Source organism: Dermochelys coriacea, chromosome 22 (genome assembly GCF_009764565.3).
Source record: "Dermochelys coriacea isolate rDerCor1 chromosome 22, rDerCor1.pri.v4, whole genome shotgun sequence".
NCBI classification, from domain to species: Eukaryota; Metazoa; Chordata; order Testudines; family Dermochelyidae; genus Dermochelys; species Dermochelys coriacea.
The window spans coordinates 15,396,296-15,415,339 of NC_050089.1; the positions used below are offsets into that span (position 1 = coordinate 15,396,296).

The 19,044-nt window shown below is 47.4% G+C and overlaps 1 protein-coding gene across 4 annotated transcripts in view; it reads right to left on the minus strand.

Moving 5' to 3' along the window:
• Nucleotides 1-18,677, minus strand: part of ZBTB16 (zinc finger and BTB domain containing 16) — a 185,647-nt gene extending 166,970 nt beyond the window's left edge. The window contains exons 1-2 of one of the 4 annotated variants that reach the window (XM_038380589.2): nucleotides 18,590-18,677; nucleotides 6,580-7,898 (exon numbers count right to left, since the gene is read on the minus strand). In XM_038380589.2, the coding sequence (XP_038236517.1) occupies nucleotides 6,580-7,826 (1,247 nt within the window). In that variant the 5' untranslated portion in view covers nucleotides 7,827-7,898; nucleotides 18,590-18,677. Of the gene's footprint in view, nucleotides 1-6,579; nucleotides 7,899-9,015; nucleotides 9,224-9,322; nucleotides 10,462-10,703; nucleotides 10,855-18,589 lie in introns of those variants that run through there. The other 3 variants (XM_038380587.2, XM_038380588.2, XM_038380590.2) reach the window with 3 other exon arrangements.
• Between the last annotated feature and the right edge of the window lie 367 nt (nucleotides 18,678-19,044).

Consider the following 19,044-nt stretch of genomic DNA (forward strand, 5'->3'; position numbering starts at 1 on the left):
GTAATTATTGTACTGTGGTGGCACACAGGAACCCCTGTCATGGACCAGCGTCCCATGGTGCTGGGTGCTGTACAAACACAGAACAGACAGTCGCTGCCACAAAGAGCTTCCAATCTAACAATTTCATCATTAAACACATTGGGGTGAGTCTATCCCCACCATGAGTGCTACAGAAAGTATGTTGGGCTGCAACATGTGGTTAGAAATACAGATTCACGGGCTATTTATATATGAGCTATCCCAAAGCTTCTCTAAAATGTACACTAAGGTCACTTCACTCCAAAGGAAGTCCCACAAAATTCACAGTATCGATAGAAACTGCACCCCAAAATGTGCTTTGGCAAAGGGAACATGCATATAAAAAGAAATAGGTCGTGCGCTGTAGCTACATCTCCTGCACCATATTCTGGGATGCCAGAATGGACTTGGGATTCTACATTACAACTGGACATAGATCACAGGTGAGGATGAGGTGACCAGTCAATTGCCCTGGCACATTCCCAGCTTTCACTCATGGTACCACTGTCATTAAACAGCAGTTGCTATTCAGTAAATGGTTTGAAGGGGCATCAGGCTTTAAGTGTCTCAAGTCAGGTATCCAAAGCCAGTAAACAATTTTGAAAATTTGGTCTTAAGCATCTTACGCTGGGAATAGAACTCATGAATCCAGACTCTGCAGCAGTCTGTTCCAACCACTAAGCAACTCTGCCTCAATCATGGAACCATTAATTTATATAGTTGGTGTAAAAGATAGCATAGATAGCCATTCTATCCTTGCTTGTTAAAGAGAACGGCCTTTCATCCAAGGATCTCCATGTTACACAATGCTGTGCATAAAATACAGCCAAACTGTATATTAAAGTAACTCTCAAGATCCCAATCAGGATCAAGGCGCTGTTTCTTCGGGCACCGAATAAATAAGCCCTGACCCTCTAAATACTTATGCCAGAGTAGTCCCACTGAAACCAATGCAACTACTGATGGGTATAAGAGTTAAGCACGTGCTTAAGTGTTTGCAAAATTGGGAACAGAGAGAGAAACAGTCCCTGACTGAAAAGCATACAATCCACCAACAACATACGACTGGTGGAAGAGAATACCTTACAAGTAATTAAGTTTGTGGATCTTATCCTGCACCTGTAGTTTGTTCCACTGTTTAAAGAAATCCAATTTTAAATAAAATTAAAAACCACCATAAGTATCAGCAAGTTTAAATATTTTGACTTCATGATAGAAACAAACTGAGTAAGTTGATGAGTTATGCACCATTTCCCTTGCAGAAATTATTGCACAGATTGTGGATCTCCCCTTTGAGAAGCTTTTGCTTATATTCATTCAATTTAGTATAAGAGCGATTTTCAAAGTTCATGAGTGGTTTTTAAAATACAAAAAGGTTGTTGAAATATAGCTTTTTTCCCTTCAATTAGAAGCTGCAATCAATACCAACATTAGATTAAGTTGAACTTCACTGGACCTAGAACGAAATCTTTTATTTAAAAAAAAAAAAAAAAAAGAACAAAGGTGCAAACTCAATACACAATTAGTCAGAATCATAAGCTCAGTAAAGAAAATATGGATTTTAAAACAGTTTAGATGTTCTGGACAAAAATTCAGCTGGGACTCCAAACCTTGAACAGATCATTGTGATGATTCTGCTTCCAAAAGGTCATAATTAACTGTTCTTTATTAATACATTGTATTACAAAATGGCATCATCAGATGACAACTCCGTCAAGAAAGGAAAGAAGGTTGAGTCACTAAGCCACTAGATAGGAATTTAATCCAGATCTCCTGGGTCCCAAAGTATGTTGGACTCTCTGCATAACCTGAGACAAGTCACAACTTCAGTGCCTCGGTTTCCCTTGGGTAAAAATGGAACTAACAATATTTCCTTTCTCCCACCCTCTCTCTGATATGTTTAGACTGTAAGCTCTTCAGCATTGGGACCATCTCTTATTAGATGTTTGGATCTAGGGGCCTTGAGATACTATCATAGTACAAACACATAGTGACTAGCCAAAAGGAATTATATTTATTGCCCACATTATCCACTTGCACATCCTTATACTAATAAAAATGGTAGGAAACACAACTGAGAGGGAAAAAAAATAAAGCTATTTCAGCTGAACACTACAGATTGTGGGGACCTATTGGTTCCTTAATATGCTCTTGATAATACTATGGTAAACCAATGGCACTTCTACTGTGGTTTCGACACAAACTATGTTCTACTGCAGGCATCTGCAGCCTTCAAAAATAAATAAATAGCTCTACCCACACATAAGTTACTGTTTCCAAATGTAATTTTCCCAGCCTTGCATATTCAATTGCTTCCCTGACCGCCTTAAAGACCATCAGTCTTGGTTCACAAACACAGCATGGGCAAATGGAAATATTCACTAACCAAGTCAGTGCAGAAGATCCCTCTATGTTTAAGCTGAGGCTTTGTATACCCAATCTGCAGAATGGATGGGAAGAAACAAAAGAAGCCATTGACATTTAGTTGTAGCTTACATCTGGGCTAAAAATGAACCTGCTGGCACCTCACAAAGATCACTTCAAGTTTAAAACATAAAAAAAAAAAATAAACCCACAACTGCTGCTAATCAGCTTGGTGACTAAACAGCCATATCACAGCAACTTCAGCATGGCCAAGCCTCTGCTCTCTCTGAAGCAGATAGCTTCAAGCAACTCAAGTCAACTGATCGATAGGATAGTGCACAATCAAGAGTTTGGACAGAGACATCAATGGCACGTTAATGTAGTTTATTCAGACAAATTCTTCACACCTCCACTCCAGGCCTGATCCAAAGCCCACCAATCTCCATGGGAGTCTTACCAGGCCCTAAAAAAAGCTGGGGCCTGTAATTTTCCACTGGGGCAGCTCCAGTCAGTAATAGAGTAACCATGACTCATGCATTCCATCTAAACCTACTCTAGAGTTAGACAAAATAGGGGTAAGAGACACTTGAGCCCTGTCTGTGCTGTAACTTCTACTATTGCTAGCTCGGATAGAACGGCCTCAGTGGAGCATTACAGGTCTCAATATTCCTAGCATAAACACTGCTCATAGCTTCATAAATACAGTACGACTTCAGTAATACATATTTAAAATAGCATATTCTCCCCATTTTGTAGAAAAACGTAACAGCAAAGGTTTGTAGTAAATACTCACATCATTAAGGTGTTCTCTATAAAAGGGAAGCACCAATTTAAAGGGATGGTTTTTTAACCCAGGCTCCAACCCTCTAAACAGTCTTATGAAGGCTCAGACTGGTCATCCTAGAAAAGAAACGACTGAAGGGGGATATGATGGAGGTCTATAAAATGATTAATGGTGTGGAGAAAGTGAAGAGGGAAGTGATACAGCCCCTTCACATAACAAGAACTAGGCATCACCCAATGAAATTAATAGGCTGCACATTTTAAAAAAAAACAAACAAAGGGAAGTCTTTCTTTATACAACCGCAGGCAGCCTGTGGCACTTGTTGCCGGGGACGATGTGAAGGCCGAAATCGTAACTGGGTTCAAAAAACAATTTGATAAATTCATGGAGCACAGGCCCATCAACAGCTATTAGCCAAGATGGTCAGGGATGCAACCCCGAGTTCTGGGTGTCCCTAAGACTCCAATTGCCAGAAGCTAAAAAGACTGGAAGACAGAGGATGGATCCCTCAATTGCCTGGTTCTGTTCATTCCCACTGAACCATCTGACACACTGGCCACTGTTGGAAGACAAAGTACTGGGCTAGATGGACCATTGGGTCTGACCCAGTATGGTCATTCTTATGAGTTTAAAAATTGGCTTACATGGATTTAGCTTGTATTGGTAAACTTACTGACAAGCTAAACACACACAAACCAGGTTTGAATCAAGTTAAGAGTGTCCACGCAGGGTTTGGTATTGCTTAAACTCAATCTTTTTAAAAACTACACTTAGTTAAACTAGTGCAAAAATTGTGAATAGGTCAGAACTATGACCTTATTACAGTACAAAAGATATTGAAGTGCATTACAAGTGTCAAACCATTTAAAGTACATATCATGATGCAGAAACCTGGTTTAAAATGTTTGTCCTCTCATTCAAAATATTTAGTCATTCACAATGAGTCTCCTAATCATGGGTGTGAATTAGGAAGGGTCTAACCTTACAATGAGACTCAGCAACGGTGGAAGATTATTGATCAGCAATGGGAACTCTAGAGCAGATTCAGCATTGAAGTTCTCAATTTAATCTCTGCCAAGCTGACCTCTCGGAGAGTTTCTAAAATAGTTTCTGTGGTACGTGCAGGAGCATCAATTGTTATTCTTTGTACTTTAGAAAGGAGAAAGGAAGACATTTAAGAACATGGCAGATAGCCATGTTCAAATTCTCTCCAGCCATGCACTGCAGCTGCTTTTCAATGACATTTAGCCTGCATCGCTTCATAGTAAGTACATCAGCCCAGGTCCTCAACTGGTGTAAGTCAGTATAGCTCTAGATCTAATTTACATCAGCTCATGCCCTGGCCCAATGTATCTATTTAAAAAAAAAAAATTACACAAACTCCAGTGGATTATATCCATGTTCTAGAATGACAATGCAGGAAGTTGCTGTTTACATATCATCAGAGTAAACAAAAAAGAAATCTGTTTTGCCAATGGGGATTGCTAGCATGCTGCTATCACCTATTTGTTTAAATAGAGCTGGCATCACAATGCACACACATACACAGAGTCATAAACTACACTAAGATGCCATCTGAAGAGTCTGACAAACCCAGGTGAGGGTGAAAATCCCTAAGTTAAGGCTACCAGGCTGTACTCAAAATGTAACAAGTTGAACAGGCAATTGATGTTCCAAAGCCCTTCGTGAGCTACAGATAATCCTTGATCATTTATGGATGGCACAACAAGACAAACAGCCAGAGCCTCGTGTATATATTATGTACATTAAGACTAATTAAACTTGTTGGTCAGTTCAAATACTGAAAGATGCTCAGTCTGAATACTTCAGAGAGACTCCTAGGAATTCTACCGTCATTCATGATTTGAATTCTACGAACAGGAGAATGGATTGCATGTACTTTTGTCACCCCCACGGAACAGAGGGGCTGCAACATGGCTTATACACACACACACACACCATGAAATGCTGACACGTCGGTAGAATCAGTACAAATGTCTGCATGAGGATTGAGCAGCCCTTCGCTAGGCAGTTCAGTCAGTTCCTACCCTGTGATATTAGCACATCCAAATGCAGGAACAAGTTAGAGTTCCTGCTCTTACAGGTTAGGACAGGAAAATCTGAGCCCTGACCCCACAAGCTGATGCTCACCGGCAGACCACAACGAGCCCTACCAACCACTAGGGCTCTGTGCAAGCACAGAGGTCCATCTGTGCGGATCAGCCTGCATGATTGGCTCCAAGAGACCCACAAAAGGCTAGATTCTGATCTCTTTCACAGTATGCATAAACCTAGAGAAACGCCACTGACAGTGTAAAAAACCAATGAGGAGTCCGGTGGCACCTTAAAGACTAACAGATTTATTTAAGCATAAGCTTTTGGGGGTAAAAATCCCACTTCTTCAGATACCCACGAAATCTTATGCCTAAATAAATCTGTTGGGCTTTAAGGTGCCACCGGACTCCTCGTTGGTTTTGTGGATACAGACTAACACGGCGACCCCTCCGATACTTGGCACTGACGGTGTAGTTACTCTGGACATTCTCTAGTTTCAAACTCTGACTCACTATGTCACCAAAGTCATCATCTGACACTCGTTTGAGAGGCAAGAAGGTAAGTATTTTATATGCAGTTACTTAATGGGTGAGTGGCATCATGAGATTGTTAATTTTACACTCTACATCAATCCAGAAGGCAGAGAAAAAAATCCCAAAGTCTCTAGAGCAGAATGTGAGAATCCAACATGCCTCACGCCAATGTTATAAAAAAAATAATAATAATTACAGCACATGCATAGCCCTGGCATCTGAATGCATGTTAGGACATGGGGCAAGAAAAGGACAGACTATTGTCTGAGTTGAGTGCCAGGCCTCTTTTCAACCCAAGGAAGGAAGTGCCCATCTTATGGAACTGGTAATAAGATACAGAATCTTTCATATCTGGGTTGTGGGCTCAAATCTGGCCAGGTAGTGACCGTAACTCATTGTCTTGGTTAAGTAAGTTGGTGAGGCTCAGAGTGGTTCTCAACAGACAAGGGGCCACATCACAATCCTCTCCCCCAGCGTTCCCTTATTTAGTTTGCAGCTTGTTAATGCTTTACCCTGTTAAGAATGCAGTAAATTCACACATGTGCAAAGGGCCAGCAAAAGGCCTATGCACCACTAAGGTCCCACTTTTTGATGTCTTAAGCAGGAACTGAAGAGTGATGCACAGTTCTTCACGCAAGCCCTATGCACAGGGGTGAATTACCTGCCAATGGAATTCATTTTCCTCTACTGGGGTCAAACCAGCCAGCACTAAATTCAATTGAAGAAAAAACAAAAAATACAAAACAAGCTGATAGTGACACGAACCATCAAATGTCAGGAGAGACTTGCTGCCATATCAAGACTAAACAAGTGCAGAGGACTTACTTGTGTTGTTCCACAGTCTCGTTGTCTGGCAGTTCTGCTCCACAAACACTGCACTGTTCACTAATGGCTCGGTTTTCAGTTTTCATGCCAGCTGCCAATTCACCCAGCTTACTGAACAGCTCCCTTTGAATAAAGCCTTGAGGCAGAAGCCCCCCATAAGCGCTGAAGTCCATGGACACTGCAAGAGCTGGCTGCATGTGAAGAGCCGGCGTCATGGAGGATGGCATGCTGAGCATCGAGTCAGTTTTGTGATTTGGTAGCACTGAATATATACTCAGGTGTTTCTCACTTTGAGAAATCGAGTGCTCTGGTCCGACTGGCACTCCTTGGCCCAACTCGAGGGGCTGCTCTGCATTCTCATCCCGGGCATAATGAAGTTCACGGGCACTTGTGATAACACTGCTACGCGTGGGAGTACCGGGGCCTTCCTTGCTTTTGTCATCAGACTTGTCCCCTCCAGAAGTGCTGGACTCGGCCGTCCTTGGGCTTTCATGGCTAGAAGCCTCCTCCACTTGCATCACTTCTGTTTTTACTTCGGAGAGGCTGTGGTGATGGCTGCTTGTGGAGTGCAAGTCCTCGGAGGCATTCTGCTGCAGAGCTCCTTGCAATAATGACTGCCCAATGGTCATCAAACTATCCACAGCAGCCTTTGTGGGGCTCATCGCAGAGAGTCCAAATGAAGTGGAGACAGACGGGCTCTGCTCCACCATTGCCCCCGTTAAACTCTGACTGGCCATGCTGGCATAACTACTCTCTTCACTGGAATGCTTGGAGATAAATAGGTTTTTGATGTACCTAGATTTCCTATCCTCCTCCTCTTCAGTGCCACCATCCGTCATGTTGACTTCTGTATCATTCTCATCGGAAGCCTGAATGGTCTCCAAGATCTTCAGACACTGTTCTTCCAGATATTCTATTTCTAGGATCTCGGCTGCGTAAAGAAGATCATCCAAGTCTTCAACTTTGGCCTGGAGGGTGGCCGTGTAAGCGTATTCCAGTATCTGCTGAAAAGTCTTTGGTGAAAGAAAGTCCAGGGTATAATGCTGACTGTTGCGGTGGAACAGGATTTCAAACATTTTACTAGTGCAAGCCAACACTGTCCTGTGAGCATGGAACTCCTGATTGTCCACCATGATTACCACGTCGCACAGAGTCCCTGCAAGGCGCATTTGGTTGGCTTTGTGCAGGAGCCCCGTGGGGTGGCTGGGGTTCTGGAGCTGTATCAGACCCATTTTAGTCAAATCCATAGTGCGCCTGAGATTTAGTCATTAGGGTGTCTTTCTTTGCTCAATCCGGGACTAGCTTTGGGTGCCCGTTGTCTGTGAAAACAAAATAAAGGAAGGGGGAAATAAAGGAGGAAAGAACTTTTAGTTTAGGATTCTGGCAGCAAGTTGCATACAAAGTTTCTACAACCAAGTTTTGCAGCCTGGAAACTGTGGCAGTAAAAGCTCCAAAAACATCATAAACCAACTTCCCTTTACAAGGGCTGAAAGGCACGAGGGGACATGGGGAGGGTTGCTGGGTTCCAAGCTGCAGCCCTCCTTGGCCTTGCACAGCCCAGCTCGCCTGGTTGATAAACGGAGTCACCCTCCAGGCACCTTTGTGACACGGAGACAATGAAACCTGGGGAGAATGGGGGGGACCTCTTGTTGTTGGAAGCTGAAGGCGGGGAGGTGTCCAGGCTTCTCCCCCGGCACCCCAAAGAAATCGCAGCCACCCTCCTTAAATCTGCAAACCTCGTTTTGGCTGTTACCACCCCCACCGCCTGTCAGACACACCAACCCCCGCCCCCAACACAGAGCCCTCCTACCCATACCTGGTACCCAGGGGGGCCTCTCCCCTAAATACACTCACACGCCCTCCACCCAAGGGGCCACCCCGCTACCCCCTGGGGAGGGGAGAATCTGTGCCCCTCAGGCCCCCAGCCCCCGCGTACCCCAGGGGAAGGGGGGGCAGATCTGTGCCCTGGGAAGTCGTTTCCTCTCCCCCCCTACCGGCTCGCCCCCTCCCCACGCACGCTTGGTGCCCGGCCCCCCAGAACGGAGCGGCAGCCGGAGCCCTGCGCCAGCGCCCTAGAGGGCGTGAAGCAAGAGGGGTCCCGCCGGGCGGACACCCCGCTCCGCCCCAGGACCCCGGGCCAGGGCGGCCCGCTCCGCTGCCCCAGCCCGCCGCCTTTGTCCCGAGACACCCCTCCGATCGGCCCCCTCCTGGAGACACACCCTCCTCCGGGACTGACCCCCCAACCCCGGAGACACCGCCAGACTCAGCCTTCGGGCGAGACCCCCAAATCCTCCAAAGGGGGACTCCAAGCCCCGGCTCCCGCCCGTGATTCCACACCCCACGCCGCCCCCAAGCCCAGCCTCGGGGGCTCCTGCTCCTCGGCAGCCCGAGGGGAAAGGGGCTCCGACCCGGGGGGGCCCCGCTGCCCCCTCGCACCTTGCCGCGGGCAGTAACATGCTGGATCGGGGAAGGAATGGGAAAGGCCCGGGAAAAGCGGCGGAGCTTCGCCCCCAACCGGGCACTAAAGCCGGGGCTTCAGCATCAGAGCCGATCCCTTAGCCCTGGGGAAAGGCACCTCGCCCGAGAACAAAGCTGCCAGGGGCGAGTTGGAAAGGTTAATGAGTGAACTATTAAAGTCCTCTATCAGCTCCGGATTGGGGCTTGTTAGACCAAGTTTCAGCAGCGTGGGTTCGTCCTTCCCCGCCCCAGCACCCCACCGCCAGCACCCCAATATAGCACCTACCCCTCCGGGACCCACACATCCACCAACACAAATCACGGGGAAACCAGCAGCCTCTGTTTTAGTTATTGCGCAGAGGAGGGAGCCCAGCTCCGCACTTTGGAGCCAATGAAAATCACGGCTTCTATCGCGCAAGATAACCAGCAGTCCCCCGCGCCCCCCCGCTCGGTCGCTTTCAACAAACTTCAACCACCGAAATCAAAGAAAGAAAGAAAAATAACCCAACAGCGTTTGAACGGCTGAGACCCGCCCTCACCCCGAACCCACCGCCTGCGCTGAATGGTTAAACCCCAGGGAAGGAGGGAGAAGCGCGGAGGAAGAAAGGGGAACATTGGAAGAGGGGATGCAAAATATTGTAATTCGCGCAAAAGCTACTTTCATAGTCACACGACTCTCCTCTGGGGCGGGGGGTATTTGTCTCAGCTACACGGCACTTGGCCATATAGAATCAAGATCAAATGCAGATCAGCCTGAATTCCATGTAGCAATACCAGCATGGACGGCCCTGTCCATGGCACTGTCACGTAGGGCCGGGGAGGGAAGCGAGCTCGATTGTGGGATGTAAAATTCTGCCTTGGCCGGTTATCCGGCTCGCTCCCAACGTGTCCAGCGATCGCCAGGGCTCGACATTTGCACCCGGCGAAGGAAGTTTTGAGCTGGACCATTAAAAGACAGACCGCGCTGCATTTACAAGGCATCAAATAGTCATCAGGTGCAAAGGCTGGACTGAACCCAGCCGGGGGAGATTGTTATTTTTTAAGACCGCACCAAAGCGTTTTGATTACAACACTGGGCACCAAACATTTACAAAAATAGAATGCATCTTTTTGCATCTTAAAATGCATCAAGCAAACAAGGCTGAAGCGACAGAAAAGCGAGGGTGCCGGCACAACCCCAACCTTCCCGAGACGCTATTTGCAAAACTAACCAAAAAAAAAAAGAAAGAAAGAGGAAAATCGCTTCCCCAACCCGCCCGTTAACCCTCCCCAGCCCAGACCCGAGCCTTCTCGCTCTGAAACCATCACAGGGCTCCACCTCCCCACGCAACAAATAAATAAGGAGGGGAAGTCACATTTTTCTCCTGCGAGCCCTTGAGAATACACATTAGCCAGAACATCACAACAATTGCCTCTCATCTTCCTGCCACACACACACCGGAACCCAAAGCGTCCCCAGTCCTCCCTCTTCCATTGCAAGCACCCCCGTGTCCAGTTTACCCCCCATTTCCCCCGGGGACAGCCGGCTAGGGGCAGAAATGACAGGCAAGACCCTTTAATCCCCTTGCATCTCTCTCCCCGCGCATCCCTTCAGGAGCAAAGCCCGGAACTCCCCTCCTCTAAAGCAAGCCGAGCAAGTTCCTGCAGCCCCCGCCCCGGGCACTCACTGTCTAGTGCATGGCAGGAGGCTCCCGGCAGCCGGGCGGGCTTGGCCTCGGAACTGTTGCTTGCTACTGAAGCCGCCGAAGCATGATCCGGCAGTTCGCAGTACCCGCTCTCATCCTCTCCAACTCCTCTCTGCTTTGAGGTTAGCAAATCAACACCGCGCTGACTGACGTGCCGGCTTGCGCCCCGCCTCAGGGCCGCTCCCACCCCCGCGAAGCCCGGCCCGGGCACCATCTTTACTGCTGGCACGGGGCTCGTGCCCACACCCGGCTCCCCCCACCCATAGGCGCTGCGCCTTCCAGCCAGCGTCTGCCCCCCGCAGCACCCCGACCCCGGCACGCCCTGCGGAGCCAAACCCGTCTGCGCCTGACCCCCTCGCTGCTGGGAGCCTGCACCCCGCCGGGGGGGGCTTGGGGAGATCCTGGAGGAGAAGACTTCCCGGACCCCCACCCTGGGGGAGCTCCGCATGCCCCCGAATTAGTCAGGGGCCCAGGTTTGATGCTGGGCGTCTGCCAGAGAAGCTGCTCCCACGAGGGAAACTGCCACCTGCCTGGGCTCTCTCTCGGGACCTGGAGTTGGAACAGAAGCGGGCGCCACCCCCCCCCCCCCATTTCTGCAACACCGCGGGTTGGGGCGGGGGTTGTTAACCTATTCAGGCTTGAGGAACTACTTCGGAAAGGACGAGATGGAGCAGTTACTATCGCTTGCCCCCCAAATCCCACAGGCCCCCCAATTCAAACTCGACCCCCTCGCTAAGCTGTGCTGGTTTGGTGGAGGGAGGGGGGCAAGAAGCGATTTTCGGGTCTCTCTGGACCCCTGTGTTACGATTTAGTCTGTGAATCGTGCACTGCAGCTGTTGATTGCCAAGGATGGAGGAGACTGTTCCCAGGCGGATTGCGGAGACAGGACACTCCGGGTTTACACTATTCTGTGCGTTAACTACACCTTGCAGGGTTCACGGGAAGCGTTGTGTTACGCTGGGCTGGGCCCCAGTTCCCCCACTGATGCGAAAGGCGAAGGAAACCGGGCACGGAGTGGGAAGCCACAGAAAGCTCCGGGTCCCTTTCCTCGGGAGTCGCACCAGAGCGATCCGTGTGGAAGGACCAAGCCAGAGCTCTGTGCCAACCGAATTGGGCTCCGGATTAAGAGAACGCAGATGGGAACCGCTTCCCCTGAGCATCGCTCCTGCGCCAGTCCATTAAACCGCCCCTCCCAAGCCAGCCTTGTTAAGGACAAGGGGTCCAAGCGTCTCCTGTCAGCTTGCCCTGCCCAGAGCTGGGGAGGTACAAGCGGGGCAGGGGGGCACAGCAGGGTAGGTGGGGGGGGCGTCGGGTGTCTATTATAGCGCTGCTGCGGAGATCGCTTCTCGGTTTGCTCCGCCAGGCAGATCGGTACCCAAGTCCCGGGCAGAGGCGTGCCAGCCAGCGGGAGATGCTGGCAGCCAGGTGGAGGGGAAGGGCAGAGCCCTTGGCTCGGCTCCTGCCCCATCCCGAAAGAAGTCACCGAAAAGTTGCATGGGGAGGAAGGGAGCGGGGGGCTGCTCATGGTGCTTGGCTTTGGAGACCGGCAGGAGGGGATGGGGAGGGAAGGGGGAGCTGATCCCGAGGGCTGCTGGACAGCGCTTGGCGTCGCTGGCCTCTGCCAACAACAAACATGGAGGAGCAGGAGGCTGCCTTTGGGAATCAGCGAACCGGAGCCAATGCCTCCAAGCCGGCTTTAGAGCAGCCCCGGCGGCCCCCCTGGGCTCTGAGCGGGCACCTGCTGCGCCCTCGGGGGAGGTCGCGGAGCAGCGTGTGGACAGGCGCCCGGCGGAGCGGTGCACTCCCAGAACAAGTGGACGGGGGCAGGCAGGATGGCTTTAGGACGAGGTGCCCAGGCGCGGGAGGGACCCAGCGCATGGCACGAAACGTGTCTCGGAGGCCGGGCTCTGGAGGGGCTGTTTGGACACACAAGAGCCCCGCACCTCCACACGTTCAATCCTGCCACTGGGCGTTTCACCTGGTGGCTGCTGGATTGTGATCCCTGGCCGCAAACGCAGCTCCTAGGTTAGATACCGGACACCGTCTCCTCGCCCCCCGCACGCCTGACAGCCTAACTCCCTGCTTCTCGCGTCCCTCTCCACCTCGCCCCTGCCCAGAAGAGGAAATCAAAAGACTGGCCTTTGCCAATCAGCTCCTGATGCCTCGTTAAGTGCGTGAGCCAAGAAGCCATAACACAATCATAAGGAGCCGGGTTTAAATTAATCCTCGCCTTAATTAATGAGCGCGCAGCGCTCACCCCATACAAGCCACGGAGTAGCACCAACTTTAATGCACATGATTCGAGGTTGTGTTTTCTCTCTCTGACACACACACACACACACACACACACACACCCCTCCACATTTAGCGACACCCGCGAAAGCTGGGGATGCGGTGGGAGCAGCAGCGAAAGGGTTAACCCCCCAGCGTGTTAATAATGAAATCATTACATGGAAAAGCTGCCTAGAAAGCAGGCGGATATAATTGACTGCGCTACAGACAAGTTAAAAAAGATACATTTTAAACTTGTTGAACTTCTAATGTGACAACTGCATTGAGGCGACCGATAAGGCTGTCTGTCATTCAGTCCTAGCCTGCCTCACAATTACTTTAATTCGCAGCAGACTCACCCTAGGAAGGACCCCATCTTCCCAAACGGAGAAATACACAATTAACCCCCGATCCTAATCTTCAATTACTCCTCAAGCCAGAGAAGGCCACGTGAAACAATAGGAAGCGAGAACAATCCCCAATATTTCTTACACAAGAAATCTCCCTCGCTTAATCAAGTCTGCGCTTTGAGAGCCCAGCCCCTTGCTAGCAAGTGGTACAGGGAGATTGATACCTGAATTCCAGAGATGGAGAAGGTAACAAAGACCCATGGGCTTGGTGCCAAATTTTGGCTGGAAACTGTTTCTGTTAGAGTTTAACGTTGGGTACACATCGGCTTGATAATAGTTATTTTGACCCGATAAAGACGCTACCCCAAACAAGCACAGTTTATAGGAAGGGCAGGTTCTTGTGACACAAGAATAGCAGTGAAAGTCTGGGGGCAACGATTTACTGCTGCAGCCTCTAAAAAAAGTAGTGAGAGATGGACAGACTGTGTTACACCGAACTTCCTGTTTACAAAGCTACTCTTTGGAGTGAAGCTACTGGAATGGTGCAATTCATAAAGGCCAACATGAGCTTTGGTACCAAAGTTCAACACCTTTTAAAAGCCAGCTCTCCTTATATAACAGGGGAGAGTGAATGAAATAAATGAGGTAAGTGAGGTTTCCAGGGGACATCAAAATATTAATCTGTAATGGGAAAGCTATAGACATTTTCCCTTCTCCCTTTGGATGCTGCAAATAGTGTAGGACCCAATATTGTCCGCTAAAATAGCAAATAAGAATGGTATCAGTATAAAGATACCCTGAGGGGCAAAGCTGTGTGAATGTAATCTAAAGAGAATGTTATAGGGAAGTGTGTTTATAATTATAATGGGATTTAATGTACTTTGGGACCAGATGATAGCAGTCATTTAACAAGAACAGCCTAATAACAGAGGCCCCATAATGAAGGGGACAGCGGTTATTAGATAAGTATTACAGTGTGGCATTCACAGTAGCATAGTTAAAGATAAGGCATCAACTAAACCCCATTTTTTCAGGGGTTATAACCCTGCCATTTTAATTGGCAGCAAGCTGAAGTTTGGCATGCAGGCTGTCAGCCTGGATACATATTTCCCCTTTTTAAATTGCTTACATTCACAGAGCTGTTGTGTGTTTTTGTTTTTTGAATAAACAGTGAACTAGAAGAAAATACTGTGGAGGGAGGGGGAGGGTTTCAGGTGTTTGTTTATCCTGCTCTAACTTTTAAAAGGCTTGATTTCAGAACTGAAATTTTGCAGACAGCTAGGGGTACATTTTTAGTGTAGCTTGCATGAAATTAAGCTGCATGAGTTCTATTAGCAATAATGGAACTCCCAAGGCTAAATTTCCAGGCAGCACACTGAAGATTAACACCCCCCCCCCCAGTCCTTTCTGGGAACTGGTGCATTTCACTTTTCTTTAAAAAAAAAAAAATAAAGTAAAAGCTATTGAGCTGTTTTAACTTTAAGAGACTTCATTCCTATTGCTATTTTTCAAAAGATATTGTCCGGATGACCCTAAAACTGAAGTCCTCATTCATCCACAGAATAGGTATAGCTCAGGCAACCGTGCACTTAAATACTCCTGCAGTTTCAAACTGTGCCTTAATAGTTATATTACAGTGGCTCTCAGAATCCCCAGTCAGAATCAAGCCCCTATTGCACATTGTGCTGTACAAATACAAATTAAAACATGGTCCTTCCTCCAAAGCTCCGATCCTGCAAGCATGTGCATAAACTTCACTCACCTGACTAGTTCCCCTTAACTGCAATAGGACTAGTTATATAACTTTACTCATGTGCATTCTTATTTTCATCATTTGAATTGCACAGTAGAGCCAAGGAACCTCGGCACAGACTAGGACACCATGGTGCTAGGCACTGTATAAACACACAAGATGGTACCTGACCAAGAACATACAATCGAATAAGAAGTTAGCCTGCATATTCCCTGGGAGGGGCCTTCTCACCTAGGGGTGAGAAGGAGTTCTGACTACATGGTCCATTCGGTCCCAAGTTTCTCTGCTGAGGCTCTCAATAAAAGGTACCAAATATGTGGATGAGTTCTATGGTGGGGGACACCTTTCCTTTAGGAACCTGACAAACTCTCTTCCCCCATGGACTCCCAAGCAGACTCATAGTCCAAAATCACCTCCCATGGCACACACCTCTTCCCATTGTTGCATCATGAACCCCCTACATGGATGCACTTCAAGACGATTTCTTTGCTCAAAGAAGGTTTCAGTTTTGTCCGTCTTTTGCAGATAACAGGCATCAACAGAGAGCAGGACAGAAAATTCTATTTTATTTTCCCAACAGAATGTATCAAAATGAAAACATTTCACAGAGACAATTTGATTTTGACAAAGTTCCATTGGAACACTGCCTGGTTTCATGCCAGGCTGCTGAGAAGCCATGTGGATGAACTATCTGATGGACAGCCTTGGGGTTAGGAATCCCAGGGTCCATGGTGCCATCCCCTCACAGAGAATCTCACATTTTTGCTTTCATTCCAAATTGGAACAAAACCAATTTTCAAAGTGTCACCCCCATCCCAAAAAACCCCCAAAACTAGAACAATCTCTCTTCACAGCTCTGGTTAGGAGACCTTGGCAGTGCCACTGGCATTAGAAAAGTTGCTTCACCTTCCTTTGTCTTGTCTACCTAAACTGCAAACTCTTTGGGGCACTGATTGTCCCTTACCGCTTCTGTGTCAGCAGCTAGCAAAATGGGGCCCTGATCTTTAGTGGGGCCTCTAGGCCCTACTGGAATACAGACAATATGTCAGGTCTGTGTATTGCATTCTCTTGCAGGCTCCACTCAGCTGAAATTCAGTTTCCACGGTTGCCACATCTGAAGAGGTCTTTGGAATTGGCGAGCTCAGCAGCAGAGTCCAATCCTGATACAAACCTTGCACTCCCTCAGATCTGCATCTGTCATCTCTACCCATCTCTCCACACTCACTCTTCTAATGTCCATCCACCCACAACCCTTTCCCTAGCCATTCCCCCCTTGCTCCCCACCCACACACTACCATGAACCATCGCAGTAAGGGTTACTGTATTTCACTGCACATATTTTGGTCTCTGGGTGTATACTTATGATGTAAAGAAGCCACTTATTGCTTGAAGCCATGGACCGTAGTAAAAATTTGAACCAATATTTACCGTTACATTAGCTTTGTTGTAACAGCCTGGTCAAGAACATCTGTTGCTTGACAATAGCAGGAACAGGAGAGTCCTCCTCAGAAAACACTCATGCCACTAGGAAGTCTGCCTCTACTTCCTTCAGAATGTATATCCTTCTCCACACACACACACACACACACACAGTGTTCAGACACTATCGGTGACCATAAAGGAAGTGAAAGGCAGAGCAATTCTGAGAGGTATGAAATAAGAAGATGAAAAAACAAAAACCCTTGTTTGTGACCTTCTAAATGTCAGTCCCTTGTCTTTCAGTGAGACCACGTATACATTATGCACAGGAAATGTTAAGAGCAAATTCAGCTACAAGCAACCCTCCCCCTGCCTTCCACCTCCTGTCTTCTTGATTTAGATAAAATAAAACTTTGTTTCCTCCTCCAAATCAAGTCAAATACAAGACTTGGAGGTTCTGACACCATAAGCAAAAGAGACCATCTACCTGGTAGTTGGGTGCCTCGAGACCAATAGAAAAATGGAGTGCAAGTGAGATTCCAATAGGTTCAGCTTTTTACTTGTGTAGTGTCATATAGAAGCAAACAGAGACACACACCAGTATGTGCTGAGTGTTTTTGTAACAGCAGAGCTCCCACAACCTGCTCCATGCAAAGTTTTCCTGCGCTAAACTAAACTCCAGCAGTCCTGTGGATAAGCCATATGTAAGACCAATGGGCCCTGCAAAGATCATCTCAATCTCCAAGTCTTTATCAATCACAGAAATGCTGGATATTATAGCAATGGGTACCAATTTAAGAGCCTAGTCATCAGGCTTTGAGGCTGCCTACCCATGAAAGAAGAAAACTCAGCAAGGGCTATCCTCAGGTTTTGGGACTCTCTCTGCAAAGGAGTTACCCCCTACATTCCAAGCGTTGCCTTTTTTCCTTCTACTGTTTCCCACCCCTGAAAAATCCATTGCATGCCAACCCCTCTCCCCACCATCTGCAATTTACTTATTTTTTAAAACATAATCTCACCTTATCAAGTAACATGTTTATTAGAAAAGAACCAGCACATTAAATGAAGCCAGGCTGGGTTTGTCATGTTAAATAGCAGTCATGCCCAAGTGGCTCTCCATATGCCATTACTCCAAGTGATTGAAGCAATTTCTTCTTCTGCCATGAGCTTAAGTTGTAAATCTCTCAACCAGATACAAAAGCAATGATGTACTGCCTGTTGTGATTATTATTAACCTTTACTATTAAACTCACAAAACTTCCAGGATTTCACTAGAAGATCTTCACAGCAATGTAGCCTTGAGAAAAAATTTCCTCCTAGAGACCCACTTGTAGTAACCCAGGGAACATTTCAAAACTCTCTCTTATGTTACTAGTGCAATAGAAAGAGTTATTCTCTGAGCTACATGGTGACTGAAGTTGTGTGGGACATCAATTTGTTTAGCAGCAGTGCATTAAGTATTTTATGGACACATAAAGGGAAGGTTCCTGAACTAACTGCCAATCATAACACTACACCTATTCCTGAAGGATAGAAATATCATTAGCAAGGCAAAGGGATTGTTTAGGTTGCTCCAAAAAGGAGTCTAACTAGGTGTATCAGGATGGAATGAGGAAAAAGGTAAAACTGAATACTAGGAAAAAGCCCCCCCCCCCCCCGCCCAAGAGGAGATTAAACTGTGAAATAGTCTCCCAAATTAAAGAGTGGAAAAGCCACCACACAAGATACTTGAGACTAAACTGTAAAAAGCAGGAGAGAATGTATTTCCAGAAGCAGGCAGCATAGTCCTGCACTTGCTAGTGAATTAACTAGATGACCCAGAAGATCTTTTCCATCCCCAACTTCCCTCATTTAGCTGATAACCTTTAGATGTTGCAAGGGCCTAGAGCTGGGTGTCCAACCAGTGATGTTCAGCACTCATAACCACACACAGTGGAGAGTTATGGAAATGCTGGTTTTTAACAGTGGTAAACTCTATAGTACTACAAACTAGAAACTACAAAGGAGTATCACCCTCTTCTTGAGGGGCAAACACTCTGCTAAAGGGCAAAGCAAAAATCTAGAACATAGCTCACTTTAGCCAAGGTGCCCAAAAGAGCAAGTCAACCTCCAGCTTGACACTTCTACCTTCTCCTAGGTATCTTGACCTTGTTTGTTAGACTCAGTCCACAGCACCATCCTTCTCATATGACTAGGTGGAAATAATTAATTCCCTCCCACTAGCCCAGCCCTGTTACCTTGCAAATCCCTGCACTCATGGCAGGCAGCTGTGTTCCTTCCACTAGCCAGAATTAACTACTTCTTTGCCAGCCTCCAAAACGATTCTATGCGCTGTCACATACAGTCTCTTTTCTTCCAACCCTTCATCAGTATTATACAGACCTCCTATATTCTCTGTTAATTGGCTAGTGCTTTCCACTCCAGCGGTGGCTACATCTGAGTGGTGAGGGAAAAAATGCCTGTATATCAGTTTCTTAGACTTAAAATTGGGATGCTTTGGGATGAAAGATGCTATATGAGTTAGTAAAGC